The 21,029-nt window shown below is 59.3% G+C and overlaps 1 protein-coding gene across 2 annotated transcripts; it reads left to right on the top strand.

Annotated features, from left to right (window-relative positions):
• The first annotated feature begins 207 nt into the window (after nt 1-207).
• On the top strand, nt 208-16,477 carry TSC22D3 (TSC22 domain family member 3). 2 transcript variants are annotated; one of them, XM_066559693.1, is made up of 3 exons: nt 208-617; nt 14,597-14,648; nt 15,213-16,477. In XM_066559693.1, exons 1-3 carry the CDS (start codon nt 295-297, stop codon nt 15,456-15,458), a joined length of 621 nt encoding a protein of 206 aa, XP_066415790.1. In that variant the 5' UTR covers nt 208-294; the 3' UTR covers nt 15,459-16,477. The 2 variants fall into 2 exon arrangements, with proteins under 2 accessions (XP_066415790.1, XP_066415791.1); XM_066559694.1 differs by lacking the exon at nt 208-617 and adding an exon at nt 14,127-14,309.
• The last annotated feature ends 4,552 nt before the right edge of the window (nt 16,478-21,029 follow it).

The raw sequence follows: 21,029 nt of genomic DNA, 5'->3' as shown, positions 1-21,029 counted from the left end.
GCCGGGGCGGAGCGGGGCCGGGGCGGAGCGGCGAGGAGCGGAGCGGAGCGGAGCGGAGGCAGGATGCGCGGGGCCGGGACGGGGCGGAACCGGGGCGGGTGGAACGGGGACGGGGCGGAACGGGGGCGGGGTGGAGCGGGGCCGAGGCGGGGCCGGGGCGGGCGGAACGGGACCGGGGCGGGCGGGGGCCGCTCGCGGCGCTCGGCACCGGGCACGTCCTGCAGCCGCTCGCCCTCCGCGGCCCCGGGAGCGGCCCCGGCGCCGCCGCCGTGGCCAGGCACGGGGCCCCCTGGGATGTCCTCGTCGCCCACGGAGGAGTGCCGGTCGCCCGTGGGGCTGGACTGCTGCAGCTGCTGCCTGGATCTGGCCAACCGGAGCGGGCTGGAGGAGGGGGCCGGGGGCGAGAACAACAACCCGGGCAGCCCCACCGTGAGCAGTTTCCGGCAGCTGCGGGAGCAGCTGGTCCAACAGAACCTCAACACCGACAAGCTGAGCTCCATCATGCGCCAGGACTCGCTGGAACCCGTCGTGCGGGACCCCTGCTACCTCTTCAACCAGGGTATCTGCAACAGGAATATCGACCAGACCCTGCTTTCCATCCTCCTCCTCTTCCACAGGTGGGTGTCACCGCCAGGAGCCTGTGAGCTGCCGGGGGCCAGGTGCCCCGGGGCAGCGGGGCAGCGGGCTCGGAGCTGGCAGCGGTGTGGGGCTGGCAAGAGAAGGGGACTCGTGTGACCCCGGGGCTGGGGGGTGTCGGCGGCGGTGGAATCTGGGTGGGGAGAGGCCGCGTCTGGCACGGAGTCCGTACGTGATGCCAGCTCATCCCTGGGTGCGGGTCCCGGTGGCTTTGCTCTGCCGTGCCCGCCGTGCCTGTCTTGTGGTGCCTTGTGTCTGCCGGGCAGTGACAACAGCCCCCAGCTGTGTGTTTTGGCCGCTGGACTGTGTGCTCATCTCCCTGGCTACCTCTGTCCACACAGACAGTGCCCACAGGGGCATGGATAGTGTCCAGCGACAGACAGGCATCGGCCCCATCCTGCATGGAGAGCGCAGCAGGTTCCTTGGGGAGCAGCTGTGCTGCCTCAAAAGCCATCTTGAGTGTCACTGAGAGCCTGGGTAGGGAGTCTGAGAGTCCCAGTGCCAGCTCCTGTCCTTTCAGCAGCTCCCCTGGCCCTCCCTGGAGTGGACACAGGTTTGGCCTGGAGTGGTACTTCCCGTGCCTGGAAAGTGTCTCTGCCCTGCCCAAGTTGGTCTTGGGGTTGCTCTGGGCAGGCTGCCTGTGTCCCCACAGCTGAATGTGCTGGGGTCTGCTTCCATCCATTCCCTGGCAGACTGAGGAGGCAGGACTGCGGGGTCTGCCCTGCTCCCTCCTCTAGCAGTGAGAACAGAGGAGACTGAACAGGAGGTCCTAGGGGCTACCACTCTGGAGGCTTCCCAGCCCTGATGAGTTGAACCGCAGAGGGGAGAGTGGACAGAGCTGTCTCAGGTCCTGCACTGGCACTGTGTGGGGCTGGCTCTGGTGACACCCTGTGTTGGAGCAGCTTGTATGGGGTCTAGCAGGTCTGGGTCTCCCCAGTTCAGCCTGAGAGAGCTGAACTGTGCCAGTAGTGCTGCAGGTGCCCGAGACTTCCAGTGTCTTCAGTAGGTGGGACACATCCGCTACCCTGAAGAGACCTGTGGCCCATCAGCACCTCAGGTACAGATGTCTGCCTGGCTGGCACAGCAGGCAGCGGCTCTGGGGCTTGCTGCTCCGCCATGGGTGGGTGCTGCGCACAGGGAGCAGCACCCAGGCGTTCAGAGGCACCTCAGCATCCCCTTCCCACCACACGCAGCGTGGGCGTGCTCCCGGGCTGTGCGGGAGCGGCAGTGGGTGGGCTCACACGTGGCTGCCCCATGCGTGTGAACCACCCCGGCGCACTCCCGCCTCCTCGCCCAGCGGCGTCTGACACCGAGAGGCTGCTGCCTCGAGCCGGCCTTGCTCTTCCTGCACTTACATAACGCCGAGCTGCCGCTCAGGTGGGAAGGGAGGAGCTGGGACACCTGCCAAGGTGCTGGTGCCTGGCCCGTTTGGGGAGCAGTGAACCTACCCAGCTGAGAAGGAACAGGAGCGAGAGGTTCCCCTCCTCCCTGGGAGGCTGCAGCAAGTTGGCACCGTGGGTGAAGGGGGAAGCAAGATGTTGTCCCCAGCACGGGCTACTAGGGCTGGGGTCAGAGCCAAGCACCTGGGCAGCTTGCTGGGGCAGTCAGTGACAGTGCCTGTGGGCCAGAGGCCACTGATATGGGCACTGCAGGCTGCTTTCAAACTCATCGCTACTGGAGCAGGACCTGTGGTGCTCCTGGTGAGGTAGGGAGTGAGCAGAGATGCCAAGGGACAAGGATTTCTCTCTGTCAGTGTGCCTTAGCATTCCTTACTGCCTGTCTTTCATGCCCTGTTGTGTGATGTGTCCTGAGAAGCTCCATGCATTGTGTTTGTCACAGGCTGTGCTATGGTGTGGTGCAAAGCTATGTCCCTCTATCATGCCCAGTGTCCAGGCACCTCGGTCTGGAGGCTGCCTGGGTGATCCCCCGCCACCCCTAGGTGGCACAGCATGGGGGAGCTGGGTGCATGGCCCCAGGCACTGGAGCTAGGTGTGCCCACACCTGTGTTTGCAGTTGTTTTGCTCCAGCCTGAACTTTCTCCTTCTGGGGAATGAGCCAACACATCCAAGAGGAGATAGCATACACAGCGGAGGATTGTGGGTGCCAGAGGAACACCCCGATAACATGCCTGATAAGGGCACCCTGCTGCTGGCACCAGGGAACCCAAACCATTTGGTGCCATTGTTTTGGCTGATGTGCTCCTACAGCAGCACAGGAGGAGGGGAAAGATGTGTGGATACACATCCTTGTATGTAGCTGACATCCAGGACAGCATGGGATGCCCAAGATTCTAAACCCAGAGTTGAGTCTGGCTCTGGGCCTGACTGGAGACAACTCAGTCAGGGTCAGATCAGTGCTGGGCTTCTCAGACAACACACATTTCAGCATGTCTAACCTGTCTCTGGGGGTTTCTCTGGCTGGGTGGTCCCTGCCAGGCTCTCCATACCCTTTGCTCACAGCAGGGATATTGTTAGGGATGCACAAGGAAGGCATGCTCTGGACCAATTGCCTCCAGGGCTCATGCTCCTGCAGAAAGCCCTGTTGTTTCCGGAGTGCACAGGATCCTGTGCAGAAAGGGCTCTCCCCACCGTGTCCTCACACAGGACATCACAAACTGCTGTCCAGGGAAGTCTCAGCAGTGCCGAGGGACCATGCTCACATGGAAGCACCAGGTATAGGGAGGACAGCTGCCACCACCCTGGCTAGGCACACCTTCTCCCTGCAGGTGCCAGTGAAGTGGGCAGAAAGCTGTCCCTCTGTAATGCCTCTTTGCCATCCCTTTGTAATGCCAACGTTAGCCCAGACCCAAACACAAGCCCAACTGAGTGTAGGCTGGGGAGAGCAGGCCCATGACCACATGACACCTTTTCCTGGGCCAGGTGGCTGAGGGGAGCCAGGGGTGTGAGAGGAGGTCAGCACTGCAGGGGAAGCAGCCCCCTGGGTGTGTGCTAGCCTGTGATCCAGGCAGGACCTGCCTGGCTCTGGGTGGGAAGACGAGACATACCAGCCCACTTGCCCACATCAGCCAGGTGTGCCAGCATTGCTGCCCAGCCACTTCTAGGCAACACCTGGCAGCCTGGCCAGCCTGTGCCCATCCTGCTCCAGGCTGTGAGGGGACACCTCTGCATAGCCAGATCATCTGTAGGCACTGCCAGAGCTGCTGCCCAGTCCAACAGGATTGGTTGGGCAGTGACCCATCCTTTGGTCTGAGCCATGAAAGGAGCTGAGGGCCACTTTCTCCCAGGCCTGGGCAAGCCATGGGAGTCACAGGGAGGCAGGGAAGCTCAGTGTGAGGGGCTAGGGGAAGCATGAATTTGGGCAAAGCAAGGGCAGCACTGCCTTTCCCACTGTAAAGGCAGGCCAGCAAGCAAGAGCTGCCAGGGCAGCAGTAACCAGAGTGGCATTTGTGTCACAGCACCACTTGTTCCTGTCTGTCGGGTGTCACTTTGCAGCAGCAATGCAGGAGGAGAGGAGCCAGGCCATAAAGGACATCCCGAGGTGGCAGGGCCAGGGCAAGCATTCCAGCTGGTCGAGTGGGCTGAAGCAACAAGGACACATTGATGGGGAGAGGGGCCATAAGTGAGCATGAGAGAGGTGTGGGTGTAGGACCAAGCTGTACTACTCTCCTTCTTCTGGTCCTGGGACAGCTCTGCCATGGAGAGGGCCAGGAGAGTCCCCGCACCCTCCAGAACCATGCACCAGGGCTTTCTTTGCTTTGCTCCCACAGGACAGAGATGCACGTGGCCTGACCTGTGGCCTGCAGTGTTGGTTGCAAGCCCTGGACACCACTGAGGTGCTGGGGAGATGTTGTTTCAGTGGCAGGGAGTAGCTTGTACTGCTGCGAGGTGCTTACCTTGGCATACCCAAATCCTCCCACCCTCGGGAAGATGTCAGGCAGGCAGCTGGCTCAGCTTGCTGTGGTCTCCATCATGGGCATCTCAATACCTTGGGACCCCCACCCCATGACCCAGCAGACCAGGCTCACAGGGGCTCTGCTACAGCATACTGGGTTGGCATGGCTCAGCAGGGCTGGCAGCAGCCTGTGCCACGCCATGCACCATGCCCGTCCCCGCCTGCTCCTGCAAGACCCAGCTCCCTCCAGAAGGATATTCTCAACACTCTCTGGAGCACAGGAGAGCCATGCTCAGCCCCTCCAGCCCCTTGGGAGGGAATCATTTGCCCCTGACCACAAGGCTATGGCCAAGGGGGCTGGCACAGCTGAGCTAGTCTGGTGATGCCAATGTCAGCTTCCCAGCAGCCTGTCATCTTGGTTCTCTGGGGATTCTCCAGCACTACCCATCTGCTAGGGCAGGCATTTGGCTCTGCACAGGCAGAAGTAGGTGTCCGAAGGTCAGGCAGGGATGACAGCATGGCCCTATGGGGAAAAGGCTGGACAGGATTTTTTCCAGCTTTGAACTGTAAAGATGAGGAAGAGGTTGGAGCTGAAGGAGGCTGCAGGGCTCTGCCCTGATCCCAGCATCGTGCAGCATCACATTATCCTTTCCTGGTGAGACATGGCCTGATCCTGGACAGTTTCTGCTGGGACCTGACACCGCCTCCTTGGCCACTGCCCAGCACAAAGAGGGTTAAAGCTGATTCTGTACTTTGGGGGAGCATCGTGACCTGCATGGGACCAAAGGGCTTGGAAAGGTTTGGGATATATGTTGTCAGAGCCTGGCAGCTGTATGTGTGCCCAGGGGACGTGACCATGTATGGGTCTGTGTGCTTTATGTGGACTGCCAAGGCCAGTGAGGCTCCAGGTGGATCCTGCCCTTGGGAAGGACTGAGGCCCTGTTGGTAGAGGGCAGAGAATCACAGAACACATTAGGCTGGAAAAGACTTCTGAGGTCATCATCTTCAGCTTTACCCCAGGGTGTGTGTTGGGGGAAGAGGGCTGGAGAGGTGAGAGAGGCTACAACCCATCCCAATGCTTTGCAAATGAGCTCTGAGTTATATTTATCCAGGTGCTGAACATGACTGGCTTTGGGACAGGAGATCATCCTCTGTCTGCGTGCTGAGTTTTATATATATATTTGAGGGGCCTTTTGCTGCAGAACAACGCTAGTGGCAGAGAAGAAACTCTAGGCCTTTCAGACTCCAGGATCAGGATGGGATCCAGTCCTTGCCTCACCTGCAATTCCCTGGGGATGGCAGCCCTGTCCAGATTGGTAGAGGGTGGTAGATGCCATGGGGCAGGACAAGACATTTCCATGTCCATTAGTAAGACCATCACAGTGATATGCCTGTGAAAAGGAGCAGGACTGCTCCGGGTGGTTTGGAGGCAGGGGGTGTTCTCAGGTTGTTCCCAAGGGTTGGCACAAGTGAGGTGATAGCTGGCTGCTGAGGTTGGGCACACAGAGAGCCTCGGCAGCACCACAGGTATACATCCTGCCAGGAACTGATTGTCTTTCACATTGTTATTGTTCTGAAATGTCAGTGACGGCAGGGTTTCAGTGAAGGTCCCTGATTTGAAATGCCCGGGATTCCATGCAAAGGCCAGGCAGGGTATTAATAACCGTCTCTGCTGAAGCCGTGCTGCCCTACATGTCCTTGCCTGACCTCCTGTGGGTGCCAGCCGAGCACAGCTCCTCTGCCCCCAGCCCCCGCCGGGTCAGCTCTGCGGGGCTTTGCACCCGCACTGGAGTCCAGCTGTCCCTCGGATATTGTGGGGCTGCTGGGGCTCTTGCTGGGGCTCCCCTCAAGCATTTGGCCAGGAAGGAGAGCACCAGGCTCCAGCACCTGTGGAAGGGGCCAGAGAAGGGCTTGAGGGGTTCCATAAACAGGGCTTATTCTGGGCTGGAAGAGCAGATTTGGGTAGCGTGGGGTGTGCTGCACAGCTATCGCAGCTCCCCTGCCTCCGTCCTCCTTACATAACGAGCTGCCTCCCAATTAGTGAGCGGGCACTCCTGCATGCCGCAGGGCAGCAGCTGCCAGCACCTAGCAGGGCTCTGGAGCGCCTGCTCCTGCCTGAAAAGGGGCCTGGGATTGTTTTTGGAGGATGCCAGAGGCCCTACTTTGGGGTTCCTCTCTCGGGCTGAGGATCCCTGCAAATCTGAAGGAGGGGCTGGGGAGGCAGAGCCCAGGCTGGCAGCCCCCTGCCTGCCTGCTTTGGGATGCGAGGGCACCGCGTAGCCCTCATGCTGTGGGAGGTCCCTTCAGTGCTGCAACCACCTATGCTCTATCCCCACTTCCCTGAAAGTGGACCAGAAAAGAGCACCCAGGACATGGGGGGTGATCCAGTTGGGGCTCTCCAGGATAACCCAGTAAGCTCAGAAGCAAGGACAGTTCTGGAGTTCAGAGCCGTGGCCGGCAGGAGTGCTGGGGCAGGGCACAGGTAAGCAGGGAGTGATAACACTGAGTTCAATGACAGCACTCCAGCCCGGCCCCTGGGTGTGAAACACTTTGCTCTGCAGACAGATTTGTGGATTAAAGCTCTGCCAAGGGTTCAGCCTGCAATCCTCCCTGGGGCTGGGCATCCCTGGTCCATGGGAGACGGTAGCATGGTGGAGGTTAGCTGCACTGCCCCAACAGCTGGCATGGTGCTCAGAGAAAGCTGCAGGGTTTTCACTGGGTTGTGCCATGCCTGGCACTCTCACCTCAGCATTTAGCAGCTGTGGGACCCTCTGAGGGGAGCAGTGAGGTGCAAGGGTGCCCCATAGTCCCTAGCAGGGTACCCACCGGGGTGTCTGCACTTGACAAACACCGGCAAGGTAGGATGTTTGGCCACATGATCCAGGGCTGGTAACAACCCTGGATGAGCCTTTTTTCCTCTTCTCCTTTACCAGCATGCCTGGGGAAGCTGTGATTTTGGGGGCTTCCAACATGGTGAGAAGGGAACTGCGTCCTCTCTGGCTTCTAACATGGCTGAAACTGGATCCTCTCTGACCTCACCTCCTCACACTACTGCTGGGAGGCAACTCCTGCTAGGGGCACAGGAGGAAGAAGAGGGTCTAGAGACAAAGTTAAAGAAAAATTGCAGCTCTCAGCAGGCTGGCTTGAGGGTGTGCACTCGCATGCTAGAAAAAAACAGAACTGGGAGTACAGCCAAGTACCTTTATCAGAGGAAGCAGTCAGCCCCACAGCTGGACACAGGAGCCTACCAGGGCTCCTTCCACCACCCCACACTGCCTTCAGCCTGACAGGTTGGAGGAGTCTCCACACCACAATCCCTGCCCATGACTGCTGCCTGGTGGGGTGGGTCACCTGCGTCCCCTGCCCATGGCCGCAGAGCTCACTCTTCCTCCATTGGGCATGAAGGGAAGGAGGACATGTTCCTTGTCAGCCTTCCCAGGGGTAGGTTCCCTCTGGCCTTCCCTCACTGAAACTGTCCCTGGGTTTCCCCAGCGTGGCAGTGGCCACCACCTCTGTGTGGGCCACATGTGACTCTGGTGTCCCCTGGCTTAGGACTGGGACCAGGCAAGGCCACCAGCACCAGCTCTGCAGGCAGGGGGTCCATCCTTATCCAGGCACGTCCAGGTGTGCCCAGGAGTAGTTACCTGCTGTTCTGGAGCAGCACATGCCCTGAGTTGGGGGATTTATGATCCCTCCAAGGCTCTGATGGGCATGACCTGGGTCCCGATGTCACAGGGTTCCTGGTTGCATGGGGCTTCTGCGTGTCTCACACGGCTCCTAGGAGGCACCAGGTGAGCTGGAGGGTAGTCCCAGGCCTCAGGGAACAGCTCAGCCAGGGAATCTCCAGGAGGAGAAAACCAAGATCTGGACAACTGGTGTGCTCTGGCAGTGCTAGGCCCACAGCCCTTGGGACTGGCACAAAAGCCCCATGCCAGTGCCATAGGGCAGGCAGTTGCTGTTCAGGATCCTGGGATTCCATGGCAGACATAGCTGTCTGTTTGCCTTTGGGCAGCCCCTAGCACTACCTCTCCTTTCCCAGAACCAGGATAGAGCTGCTGGACAAGACCTGGAGCTCCTCAGCCCTGTCCCACACCCAGCCCTTCCTGACAGAGGCAACCACAGGCCCCAGCCATCACCAGTGTCTCCAGCCACACTTCCCCCCATTCCTGCAGGGCATGGTTAGGATGCCCTGGTGCTGGCATTCCCAGTCCCTTGGCTGGTACCACCATAGTTGCAGGATTTTGGGCTGTGACAGGCAGAGTTTTCTTAGCTGTGTTTGCAAGCAGTAGCTTTTCCTCTCCCACTCTGCTCTGATCCTTGGAGCAGGAGATCTGGCTCTGCAGAGCAGCCTGGGCAGCCTTGGCTCTGCGCCTTTCCCAGTTTGCTCTCCAGTGTCTCTGAGGCCAGGCTATAAACATTTCCCACGCCTCAGACCCTCTGAAGGGCCTTCCTCCCATTGAGCTGAGAGAGCAAGCCAGGAAAAGGGCCACGGAGCCATAAGCACAGCCTGGAGCAGGGGGAGAGCCAAGTCTGGGGAGCCAGGGCTGCTCCTGAAGCCCCAACCACCCCTCCAGCTCCATCGGCCACTACCAGGAGAGGAGCTTCCTTCGGTGTGTGGCACTGCAGTGCCTGGAGCAGGTCCAACACACAGGGCTCAGTACAAAAGCACGGCTTGTCCCCAGGGCTGTGAGGAGAGGGCATGTCTCCTGACCCACAGCACTGTGCAGGTGCAGGACGCCAGGCAGCAAGAGATAATCCCCTCGTCCTCCTCCCTATCACCCCTTGCTCCAGCCTGGCGGAGCTCTGTGGTGGCTGCAGAACTCCAAGTCCCATTGCTGAGGAGAGGGTTGTCACTTAATGTCACCCAGTAGGGGGGCTGGCATCTTCTGGGCTGAGGCACAAGCTGTATAAGGGCTGAGGGGCTGCTGGCAGCTTTGGGGTGTCCTGCAGGGCCACTGCTGGGGTGATATCATCATTGGCTGGTGTCACCACCTCTCCTCACTGCTTGATGACAACTGTGGGTGCTTTTTTTCCCCAGAGAGCACAACAGTTAGTGTCACAACTGCCCTGTATTGCGGCTGCTGTCGCTGTTACCAAAATAACCACAGGCACGAGCCAGGCCCAGCCTGATCAACCTCCTGTCACTGTGTGCAGATGCAGGAGCTGCCATGCTGCCTCAGGGATGCAGTTCACACCACTGGCCCCTCTTGCCCAGCCTGCTCCAAGCACCCCTCACTGGTGCCATAGGGTAACTGTGAGTCCATGGTGACCTGCTCCTCAGGAAGAGCAAGGTGGTGTGTTGCCCACCCTGCTCTGCTTGGAGAAGCAGGAGCAGGTGATGAGAGAGGAGGTGGCTGTTAGCAGCCTGGCAAGGCCAGGGCTGTGGTGTGCTAGGAAAGGGCCCCCCCACCACTTGGGGTGCAGCTGGAGCCCCGTGTAGGACCCTGCTGCTGTGGGGGCATTGGGGCAGCTCAGAGGAACTCCTGGAGAGAGCTGGCACAAAGCAGGATCCAGCAGAGTGGGGAGCTGCTGCTCCCACTGTGGAGGTGGCAGCAGGGCTGCACGTGATACCTGAGCACTGGGGGTGCCCTCCCGCTGTGCAGGGGCACATGGAGCTGCCCTATGCCGCTGACAGGGTGTGCAGGCAGGGCTGGGCATCACTGTTAGTCAGGGCAGCGTGTGCAGGGGGTGCCAGCAGCGCTCGTGCATCTTCACGCAGAACAGCAGCATTTGTTTGGCACACAAAGTGTGTGTCACAGAGTCATGGAGGCGTTCAGGTTGGAAAAGACCCTCAAGATCATCAGCTCCAGGTACTAAACTAATGTGCTCGCACATGCGTGCAAGCAGGGTGCACCAGTGTGCACATGCATGTGCGGGGTGTGCCCTGTGTGCAGAGCACACGCTTGTGTGGGCTGCAAACACACGTGTGCATGCAGGGGATGTGGGTGTGTGGGTGTGCTGTGTGTGCACGCACATGTGCAGGCAGCACTTGCTTGTAGGGGCTGCAAGGTGCACCCTGGTTGTGTGCACCCCACTACAGACTCAGGAGCCCCCATGTGAGGTGTGGGGCTGCGAGGGGGGCTGCAGCCCCCTGCCCAGCCTGACCTGCCCTGGCCACTGGCTGCATAGAGATTCCTCGTTTAACTGAATGCCAGGAAAGAAACTTCTGCTTCTTCATCCTCCAGAGCATCCCTTGCTGTGGCCTCTCAAAGGCCAACAGCATCCTGCCCAGCCTAAGTGAGGAACCCATGCCCTGAGCAGTGATGCAGGCAGGGCTGGGTGGAAAGACCCAGGAGGACTGCAGGGAAATCGGGGACTTAGTCCAGTTTATTTATTTTATATATATTATATTTTTTTATATTTTTATATATATATAATATAATATATATATACTTATTATCCAGCTGAGTAGTCCCAGCTCCATGGGAAAAATATTGGAGGTGGCAGAGCTGAAGCAATCTCCCCCAAAGCATTTTCTAGCTTCACTCCAGTAGCTGCAGAAATATCTGGGGTTTTTTCTCAGTCCTTGATGGCTGAGTGCTGCATCAGAAAGATACCAGGCAGGGACCAGGAACCTCAAGCTGTGAGACAAGGACTGCCAGCCAGGCTCTGGTCTGCCGGTTCTGGAGCCCTTGGTCCCTGCCACTAATGATTTAGGGCTTCCTTTGGGAAGGAGACTGAACTGGGACTGGGGGGGCAATATTGCAGGAAGTGTGAGACAGAGGCACAGTTGCCAGGGCTGGGGGCAGGCTCGGGTCCACCCACCCCATCTCCCTGCTGTTGACACCTCTGCAGAAGACAGGAGGTGGCACAACTGTAGGAGAAAATGCTCTCCCCATCTCTCCTGTCTTCTCCCCAGTGAAAGCAGCATGCTTCATGAGCTTCAGTGGCAAACTCAGTTCACAGGACTCCTGGTGTGGGTGGTCTGGACTTGTCCCAGCGGGGGGACAAATCTGTGTTCCAGGGGCTGCCACCAAGCCCACCACCAGCCACTCTGGGGACAAGTGCACACAGAGGCCTTTCATCTCCCCAGGGAGGGGGGCACCCGCGCAGCTCGGGATGGCACACTGGCCATTGGCCTTGAAAGGGCCAATTGAGTGCAGCTGAGGTCATCTCCCAGTGTGTTTACCCTGTGGCTGGAGCCCCTGGATGCAGCCAACACCCAGGCTGTCTCTGCCACTGCAAGCTGGGGGGACACAGCCACAGGCAGAGCCAGCATTGCTGCTAGGAACAGAGGGGCTGGAGCAAGGTCACGGGTGGCATGGCCTTCCAGCCACCGTACTCCCCGAGCCTCTTCAGAAGGAGGGACTGGTAAGTCGGGCCTGGTATGGGTGAGGGGAGGAGCACAGGCCAGCCTCGGGGCTTGGGGGACAGACACCTGCCTACTCTCTTCAGTGCCAGCACCCTGCTCAGCCCCTGTACAGCAGCTTTGCATGGGCCGGAGTAGTGCTGACATAGGGGGATGTGCATATTCCTCCCCCAGGTCCCAGATGGGCCCACCAGGGAGAAAATGCTTTCTCACATCCCCACATCAAACCCACATGTCCCAGGGCACCCACACATGCCCCGACTGCAGTTCACAGATGGCACAGCATCCTCACTCTGCTCTAAGATGGGGTTTGTGAAGAGCTGCCTGTCTAGGTCTTGCTCCCAGCAGCAGGTGTGCTGCACTGTGCCTCAGTTTCCCTTTCTGATGGGGAAATTCTACTCTGCTCTCCCTCCCTGCTTGAGGAAGGGGCAGAGCAGCACACCCGCAAGTCAGGGTTCCTTGGCCTCTCCCAACAGCCAAGTGCCAGCCATATTCAGTACCCCTGGATCGGGGTGCTGAGTGTCCTTTGCAGCATCCCTGGAGTGCACATGCCCTGCCAACACTAACTCTTTCTTGGATACTATGCCGTATGTGGGGTCTGCCATCCAGCATCAGCCTCGCCATGCCCAGCAGGGGATGAGCCCCCGGGGTCAGGGGCAGCAGGCAACCACTGAGCAAAGTTCCCCCAGATCCAGACGGCAGAGATAAGTGGGCAGCCAAGGGCAGTGGAGGCAGCACCGGGTGGGCAGTGCCACCCCAGCCGCTAGGATGCTGGGGGCGTTTTAGGGGCCCTGCTTCCACTTCTCGGAGGAAACCCACTTGCTCTATGTATAAATCGCTCTGTGAACGCGGGAAGGACCCGTCGTGCCCGCGGGGCTTACACGGCAGTACGCGCACACAGGGACGCCGGTGCGCGCACACGGGGACGCCGGTGCGCGCACACAGGGACGGCAGGGCGCGCACACGGGGACGCCGGTGCGCGCAGCCTTGCGGACCCCCGCCCCAGCTGCTGTAGTGCCGCTCGTGCCCGCGGGGGGGCGCCCTCCCGCAGCGCGGTTATGCAACGCTGGGCGGGGCCGCCGAGCCGAGGGCGCGTTCGGCGCCCGGAGCGCTCCGAGCTCTGCGCGGCCGCAGCGCCCCCGGGTCGTTGTTCGACAGCCCGAGGGCGTTGTTCTGTAACCCCGGACTGTTCTGACACCCAGGGGTGGTGGTGTTTAGTGCTCCCGAGTTTGTTGCGGAGCCCGATTTTGTTCTGGACCCCAGGTTTGCTCTGCATCCCTTGGTTGTTGTTCTGCACCCAGGGCGTGTTCTGTAGCCCGAATTTGTTGTGCACCATAAGGTCAATCTGTTGCACCCTAGATTTCTTGTTCTGCACACCGGCTTTCTCTGCACCGTGAGGTTGTTTTGCCCTGTACCCCGAGTTCGTTTTGTACCTCTGTTCTGTATCTGGGGGCTGTTCTGCACTCCGCAGCTGTTGTTCTGCAACTTCAGGGTGTGTTCTGTACCCTGGCTTGGTTCTGCATCCCAGGTTTTCTCTGCGTGCAGGTTTTCATTTTTCCTCCTGGAGTTGTTTTTTACGCCTGGGTTGTTTTTCTGCTCTCGTTTCTCTTGTTTGTCCCTCCTGTTTCCGTTTGTTTTACATACCTGTTTCTCTTATTCACCCCGGTCTTTAGCAGCCCCTTTCTGTTTTTCACTCATGTTTCTATTTTGCCACCCGGGTTCTATTTTGAATGCCCATGGCTCCCCTTTCCCTCCTGCCTCCCTTTCACAGTCACGGGGCCTTACTGTGCGGGACCTGCAGGCCGCATCTCCAAATGCAGACCGGGTTCACCCCTTCTCCCAGCCTCCAAGCAGATGCATGTGTCCCCCCGACTGAATCCCCATCCTGGGTGCCGAGGAGCACAGGAACGGGATGCTGAGGCTTGTGGGCTATGGGGGGTTGTAGGAGGGGTGCCGGGGGTCCCAGGACTCTGCTTGCAATAGACGAGGGGTGTGGAATGGGGGTGCAGATTGGGGGGGACAGTGCTGAAGCGCGGGGTCCTTGCGCTGGGACGGCGCCGTGTTGTGGTTTAACTGGAAGGGGCAGAGGGGCTGCAGAGAGGTGCAGTACTGAGGGGCAGTGTGCCGCACCGGGGGCAGTACCGGGGGCAGTACGGGTGCAGTACCCGGGGTGAGGGGGCGGTACTGAGGGGCAGTGTGCCGCACAGGGGGCAGTACCGGGGGCAGTACCGGCGCAGCCCCCGGCGCGGCGCTGCGGGCGGCGGGCGGTCTCCGCCGCGTTCGCCCCTCCCGGCAGGGCGGGCGCCTCCAATATAAGCGAGGGCGGCGGGGAGGCCCTGGTAGTGCGTTTTGCTCCGTTTGTGTGAGTGCGTGTTTCAGCGCCCGCAGCTATGAGCACCGGCATGTACCAATCCCCCATGGAGGTGGCTGTCTACCAGCTCCACAACTTTTCCATCTCCTTCTTCTCCTCCCTGCTCGGGGGGGATGTAGTCTCCGTGAAGCTCGACAACAGGTAGGGGCGGCCCCGGTGCGCCGCGGCGTCCCCGCCATTCGCCGCAGAGATCTGGGGGAAGGGGCGTCCTAGTGCCCGAGGGGTGCTGCTGCGAACCCCAGGGATGAGGTGGGGGGGCATTGCTACTCCGGGAGCAAAGGACATACGCGACCGGTGCGTGAATTAAGGAATTCCCTTTGGGAGGAGGACGCCCCGATCCACTGGTTGGGGACGAGGTGTCGCGGTGCACGAACCCCTGGGGAAGGGAGGTTTTCGGTGCTGACCCTCGGCCTCTCGCTTTCTTCCAGCGCCTCCGGAGCCAGCGTGGTGGCCATTGACAACAAGATCGAGCAGGCGATGGTGAGCTGCAGCTCTGCCCCTTCTTCCCCGCACCTTCCCCCGTCACCCTGCGGGTGCTGTGCACGGGGGTGATGTTCCCGCTCCCGGGTGGGTGCTCGGCCCAGGGTGGGGGGTCCCTCTGCCCACGGGGGTCCCCACTCCCCATCCCGCTGCCAGGCAGAGCTCCTCTTTGTCTGCGACCGCCGCGAAGCTCATTGGCTCCAGCCGCTCCGCAGTGCGCCGGGAGCGAGGGTGGACGTGGAGGGGAACTTTGGGGTCTGGGGTTGCCCGAGCCGGGTTCCTTGGGTGCTGGGTAACTTCAGCCCCCCAAATGCCGGAGTAGGTGAGGGGCCTGGAAAGTGCTTCTGGATGCAGAGAGACCAAAGAGATGGCGGCTGAGGGAGCTATGCTGGATGAGCACCAAGCCCTGGCCAGGGTTCCGAGAGTGCAGTGGGGTGGGGAGGGATGGTCCTTGAGAAAAGCTTCTGCACCATTTGGCATTTGTCCCAGCACTTGGGAACAGAAGGGATCAACCCTCTAACCATTAACTCTCCATTAATTGGTCTCTTCCATGGCCTTTTGCAGGATCTTGTGAAAAATCATCTAATGTATGCTGTGCGGGAGGAAGTGGAGGTCCTGAAAGAGCAAATCAAGGAACTGTTGGAGAAAAACTCCCAGCTGGAGCGTGAGAACAGCCTCCTGAAGACCCTGGCCAGTCCTGAGCAGCTGGAGAAGTTCCAGTCCCGGCTCCCAGCAGAGGTGCTGTGCCCTGAGGAGCAGAGCCCCGGGGTGGCTGCCCCGGCTCAGCACTCCGGGGGCTCTGCGGTGTAAGGTGGCTCTGTCCTCGGGGTGGGCAGAGCCACAGAACTCTTTCTACTTAATCTCCTGCAAAATCGTTTCCACCTTCATCTCACACGAAGGACTGCCAGACCCTGGCACTGAGCCGTGCCCCTCGGGCAGCCCTGGCCAGCCCACAGAGCCAGTGGCCGTCTCCTTCATGAGGATGCTCTTCTGCAAGGAAGACAGGGGCAGCTGACCCCCCCTCCCCATCCAACCACCCACCAGGTGCCAGGAGGAGATCTGTGGTGCCTGTCCCGGGCTCTGCTGAAGAGCAGAGCTGGGCAGTCTTTGGCACCATGATGGTAACCTGCAGTTGGAAGGAGCGCACACCAAGCCCCAGGCCGTGGTTGCATTCTGCAGGGGGTGTCTCTTTCTGGCAAAGCCTGGCATTGGAGGGAGATCCATGTTTAGTGAGCAAAGCAGATGTGTCCCGTGAGCCACCCAGGAGCCTGCTGGAACCCAACCCAGACTGAGCAGCACCAGGGGTGGCAGCTACAGCGTAGACCGTGGCTGAACGCACAGCAGTGTGGAGATTACAAGGAAAAAAAGCTTGTTTTGTTAGTTTGGGCATCTTCTGTAGCTGTGTCTATGTATAAACATGTGCACGAGAGGTGCCTCTGAGGCTGTGAGGTGCCCGCTCTGGGTCAGCCATGCCCATCTCAACATCTGGGGCATTTGAAGGCAGACTGGAATGGTGAGCACCTGGCAGTGGACAGCCAACTATTGTGAGTGGCACCAAGGAGGGGGCAGATTCACTCCTCTCTGGCATCCCACCTGACAGAACCGTGCGGCAGCACTGGGAGGATCTGGACTGAGCACTGGGCAGAGCCACAAGGCAGGTTGTGCTCTAACCCACCAGGGTGGAGGAGCCAGCCTGTGTTCCTGGGCTCCCCTCTGTCCCTGGCCCGTTCTCTGGGATGTGACGGGACATTGCTTTTGATGTCAGAAGCGGTGACACTGTTGTGTAAATCTAGATAGAAATGGCAATAAACTCTTACTTTTTATATATACCCATGCCCCAAGCTGTGTCTGTGGCTGGGAAGGGGGGGGGAGGGTGGTGGCAGTGGGGAAGGGACTGGGAATTGCTGGAATGGGACTGGTGAGCTGATGCTCTTCCCCAGCTGGGAAAACCTGGCAGCACCCCACCTTTGCAGTAGGGTTTAGTTCCCCCTAGATGGCCCTGGCTGAACCAAGATGGATTTTTGGAAATATGAGGAGGCAGCCCCTTCCAGGGCCTGGATGTGTGGTAGGGAAAAGTGTTGTGAACCTGCAGGTCCCTGTTCCCTGTGTCACACCTGTACAGGGCAGACTTGGGGGCACAAGCAGAAAGGAGGCTCTTACCAGGCTATATGTACCCCCAGCTATGCTCTTCCTCTGGTGTTTTTGTTCTCACAGCCATCATTGATATTTTTTGTTTGGTTGGTTTTTTTTTTTTCATTTTGGGCTATCTCAAAACATTAGATATAATCTCAAAATACGAGAGTAAGAAGATGGGTCATCTGGATTGAACAATGCTGGACAGGAGTGGGGAATCCCCCAACCCTGTTCTAGGGCACAGCCAGCTTTTGATTCAACTCCATGGGGTATGTGAGGGAGGGCAAAAAAATATGCAAACCCTCCATCTCTGGGGCTGCTGATGGCTACTACAGGTTAAAGCCTGGAGGTGTTTGTGCAGAGCCCCAGGCTGGCAGGATGCGTGAAGCAAGGTGCAGTATCTTCCCATGGGGTTTTCTAGAGACACATCTCCTGGGCCATACAGAGCCCTCCTTGGGCCAGCAGTGCCTGGGGCCGGGGAGCAGCTAGGTGGCCATACCCTGTGCTGCAGCAGCACAGCTCCACACAGTTTTGTGTCTCCGCTGTTGTGAGGGAGGTTCAGTCCCAGCCCTGTGTGAGTCACAGAGCTGGGGGTGGTTGGCACCCTGGAAACGCTGGGTAAACAGCAAAACACAGGCTATGGGCTTGAAATCACTGTTGGGTGGCTTTCTCCTCCCTGTTCTGTCTCAACATGGTGACCCCACAGCAGCCTTGTGCAGGCAGCCCTGCAAGTGCTCTAGTGTGTCTGATAACTTTTCCTCTGTGTGTGTGTGTGTAAACAGGTTCAGGCTCCTCTACCACGTGCATACACATCCCTTGCACACACAGGCACTGCAGCAGCCTGTAGGGGACACACACAGCAGACCCCCAAGTGCTGCCAGCCTCTCAGCCTCTTTGGTTTGGGGGTGGTGGGAAATGGTCCAGCCATCCCTCTGGCCCCTCTTGCCTGGGGAAGCTTTGGCCTGCAGCAATGAGCTCTGTGCCACATTTGTTTTAATTGCACCCTCAATCCAGCGGTGTTCAAGGGGAGCAGTGATGGTGTTGGAAGTCCTGTTTGCTGCCTCTCCCTGTCCTCTGTCCCGTCCCTACAGCCTTGGGGTCCTGCAGAGCACAGAGGCAGACGGGGACAGGCTGTGGCAAAACCCGCTCATTGCAGCCACCTGCTCCCAACCACTTGTTTCGGAGCTCAGCCTTCCTCCCACGGGTAGGCAGAGCCTTTCCTGTCCTGCGGCATGGTGTGACAAAGTGCCAGCCAATGGCACAGGGCAGCCCTTGCAGGGCCCCCACCTCCCCACTGCCCCACGGTGCTGCAGGGGTTAACGAACACCCCAGCATCCTGCACCCCCTGACATCCTGCACCCAGCCTCTCCTGGCCCCCGGTGTCTCCCAGCCCAGCCATGGATCCACCCCAACTGGCTCAGCTCAGGGGAATGACAGAGAAAAGGGCTTGGGAGGTGCATGTTGTTGCAGAGGGTGGGAAGCCTGTGTGTGTGATGCTTAGTGCAGCGAGCGCAGGTGAGCAGCAGCCTGGGAGGGGGTTTGAAGCAGCACAGGGAGGGCAGCAGAATTTGAGGGTCTGCCCAAGGGCCAGGATATGGGGGAGACACCCCCAGCCCTGGATGTTCTCACTCCTTCACTGTGTTCTCCTGGGGAGGTTCCACTCCAGCCAGGCAGAAGGGCCTTATGCAACATCCCTCCCTGTGTCTCAAACACTGTGTGCTTCCCTGCTTCTCAAATCGAACATCATGTCCCAGCCCAGCCCAGCCCTGCAGGAGCTTTGCAGACGCATGTCTGGGATTTTCCTTGGTGCCTGCACCCCCATGGATCCAGGTCAGCCCACCACAGCTGCCCAAGACTGGGCCCTCTCAGAAGGGGAAGCTGTGCTGCACAGTGGAGGCTCTCACTGGAGAGTGGCACAAGCCATGGCGCCACAGCCCCAAGCAAGCTGTAGCTCAGTGCCATGGGGGTTGGTGCATGGTGAGAGCAAGAACCAGCTGGAGCCTACACAGGCAGCCAGGGTGCTGAGACTGTGTGCAGCAGCCTCCCAGGACACCTGCACAAGCATTCCATGAGCACTGGGACCCCACCCCATCTGGGACAGCTGGAGAGGGCGAGATGCAAGTGTGAGGATGCACCAGCAACAAGCCAAGTATGCAGAGCCCATCCCCCAAGAACCTGTGCAGCAGGGTGGGTGGAGGGCACAGAGAAGCTGCACCAGAGCTGAGGGTCCTCGTTCAGCCCGTTCCCACAGCTCACCCACCCTTCTGCTGTGCCTCAGTTTCCCCTCTGTTCATATTCCCTGTGAAGGGGGTTTTCCAAGGTCAAGTCAGGCTGAGACCCTAGCATGCTCCAAGCAGTCCCAGCTGGGTAAGAGGTTTCAGGCCTCCATGGCAGGCAGGCCACGGCCCAGGCAGAGGCAAGGGAGCTGTTCCCAGCACATGCGCATGCCAGGAGCTACTGGCAGGGCTGCCCACCACAGGCACACTGCACTGTGCCCTCTGCCAGCACTGCCAGCCCAACGGGCACTGGCACCTGTGGGGTAGTGGCAGCACATCCCAAAACAGCACAGGCAGTCCTTGCGGAGCGGCTGTTGCTATTCCCGGTGCCATGCCGCCCTTACATAACTGGGGCGTGCCCCCTGCTTAGGGCTGGGACAGGACCCAGCAGTGCCAGCTGACAGCCCCCTCAGGGCTTTTGGCGCCATCACAGGTCCCAGGGCTGTCCCCCCCTCCCAGGAACACTGCCAACCCCTGTCCCCCCACAGCCCCACTGGAATGGGGGCCTGCTAGAGCAAGCCCAGCCGGCTGCAGAGGGCAGCGGCTGCCTGTGCCCAGGGCTCACTGTCAGGGCGGGGGCCGGGGCAGGGCTGCTCGGATGGATACTCAGTGTTCCCTGGCAGTCTGTGTCCTCGGCACCCTGCCCTGACACCCAGCCACAGACGTTTGTTGGTATCAGGAAGTGAAACAAACAGCAGGCAGTAACCTGGCAGCAAGACCGCAGCCACCCCAGTGTGCTGGGCACACTGGGTGCACTGCACTCCTGCTGAGACCTCACCACCACCAGCTGCCCTTGGCACAGCACCTCTCCCTGCCCTGAGTACTGCTGGGGATGCCTAAGGAGAGCAGCTGGCTCATTCTCTCAGTCCTCAGGTGTCCTTTCTACATCCTCCTATGCTGCAGTATGAGTTTTCCCATTGGGAAAAATAAAAATAATGCCATGGCCTGTGCCCTGTGGGCTGCAGCTGTGTCCCAAGCCTGGTCAAGTCCTGTGGAGGAAAAAACTTGTCAGCAGGGCCTATTGCAATAGGACAAGTGGAACAGGATTAGACTGGATATAGGAAAGGAGTTTTTTATGATGAGGAGGGTGAGACCCTGGCACAGGGTGCCCAGAGTGGCTGTGGCTGCCCCTGGATCCCTAGAAGTGTTCAAGGCCAGGTTGGAGGGGGCTTGGAGCAACCTGGTCTAGTGGAAGTTGTCCCTGTCCATAGCAGGAGGGTGGAAGGAGATGACCTTTAGAGGTCTCTTCCAACCCAATCCCAATTCTGGGATTCTGGGATTCTGTGACACTTTGGTCTGGCTGGGTCCAGCTGTCCCTGCAGGTCCTTGCCTGTGGCACAGGCGTGTTATGCTTCTGGGAGCCAGACATGCTGGCTGCTCTGTCACCCCCACCCAGCTGGACCCCAGTGAGGAGCCATCTGCCCACATTCTGCCATGGGTCAGCACACAGGGAGCCACAGCTTTGTACCCGTGGTGAGGTGGCTTTTTGTGTAATCCTCAGGACAGACACTCCCCAGGGCTGGGACAGCTGTGGGAGTGGGACTGCTGTAGCAAAAGGACTTCAGATTCCCAGGTAGAAACAAGGTCAAACAGCCCCAAGGAGACAAGCTTAGAGGATGAGAGAAGAGGGAAGGGGATGGAGTGTGTCGGATTGTGTTAGGAAACAGTAGGAGATACTGTCGACAAAAGTTGCTGAGGCAGGTGGAAAACAGGTGGGTCATGAAAACGGGTGACAAGAGTGCAAAAGGCACAAACAACCTGAGATGCCTCTTGCCTGTCCATGCCAGAGCCAGCACAACAGCTCTTAGGAGGTTAATGGGATCATTAGTGGCGATAAGGAGGCAGCTAAGCAGTAAAATGTTCCTGAGAAAGTGAACTTCCTCATTCCAGCCAAGAAAGGGAGATTGGTTCAGAGCAAACAGAACCAGAATAAACAACTCAATTAGAAACAGCAAGTTCTCGAACCCAGACA

Source organism: Molothrus aeneus, chromosome 14 (assembly GCF_037042795.1).
Source record: "Molothrus aeneus isolate 106 chromosome 14, BPBGC_Maene_1.0, whole genome shotgun sequence".
Taxonomy (NCBI): Eukaryota; Metazoa; Chordata; class Aves; order Passeriformes; family Icteridae; genus Molothrus; species Molothrus aeneus.
This window is presented reverse-complemented; position numbering and strand designations above follow the sequence as displayed.

Bases quoted from the DNA above. Each gene is read 5' to 3' on its own strand.
- TSC22D3 (XM_066559693.1), top strand. From the start codon at position 295: ATGTCCTCGTCGCCCACGGAGGAGTGCCGGTCGCCCGTGGGGCTGGAC. The intron at 618-14,596 runs GTGGGTGTCACC...GCTTTCTTCCAG, and splicing joins ATCCTCCTCCTCTTCCACAG to CGCCTCCGGAGCCAGCGTGG. The intron at 14,649-15,212 runs GTGAGCTGCAGC...GGCCTTTTGCAG, and splicing joins ACAAGATCGAGCAGGCGATG to GATCTTGTGAAAAATCATCT.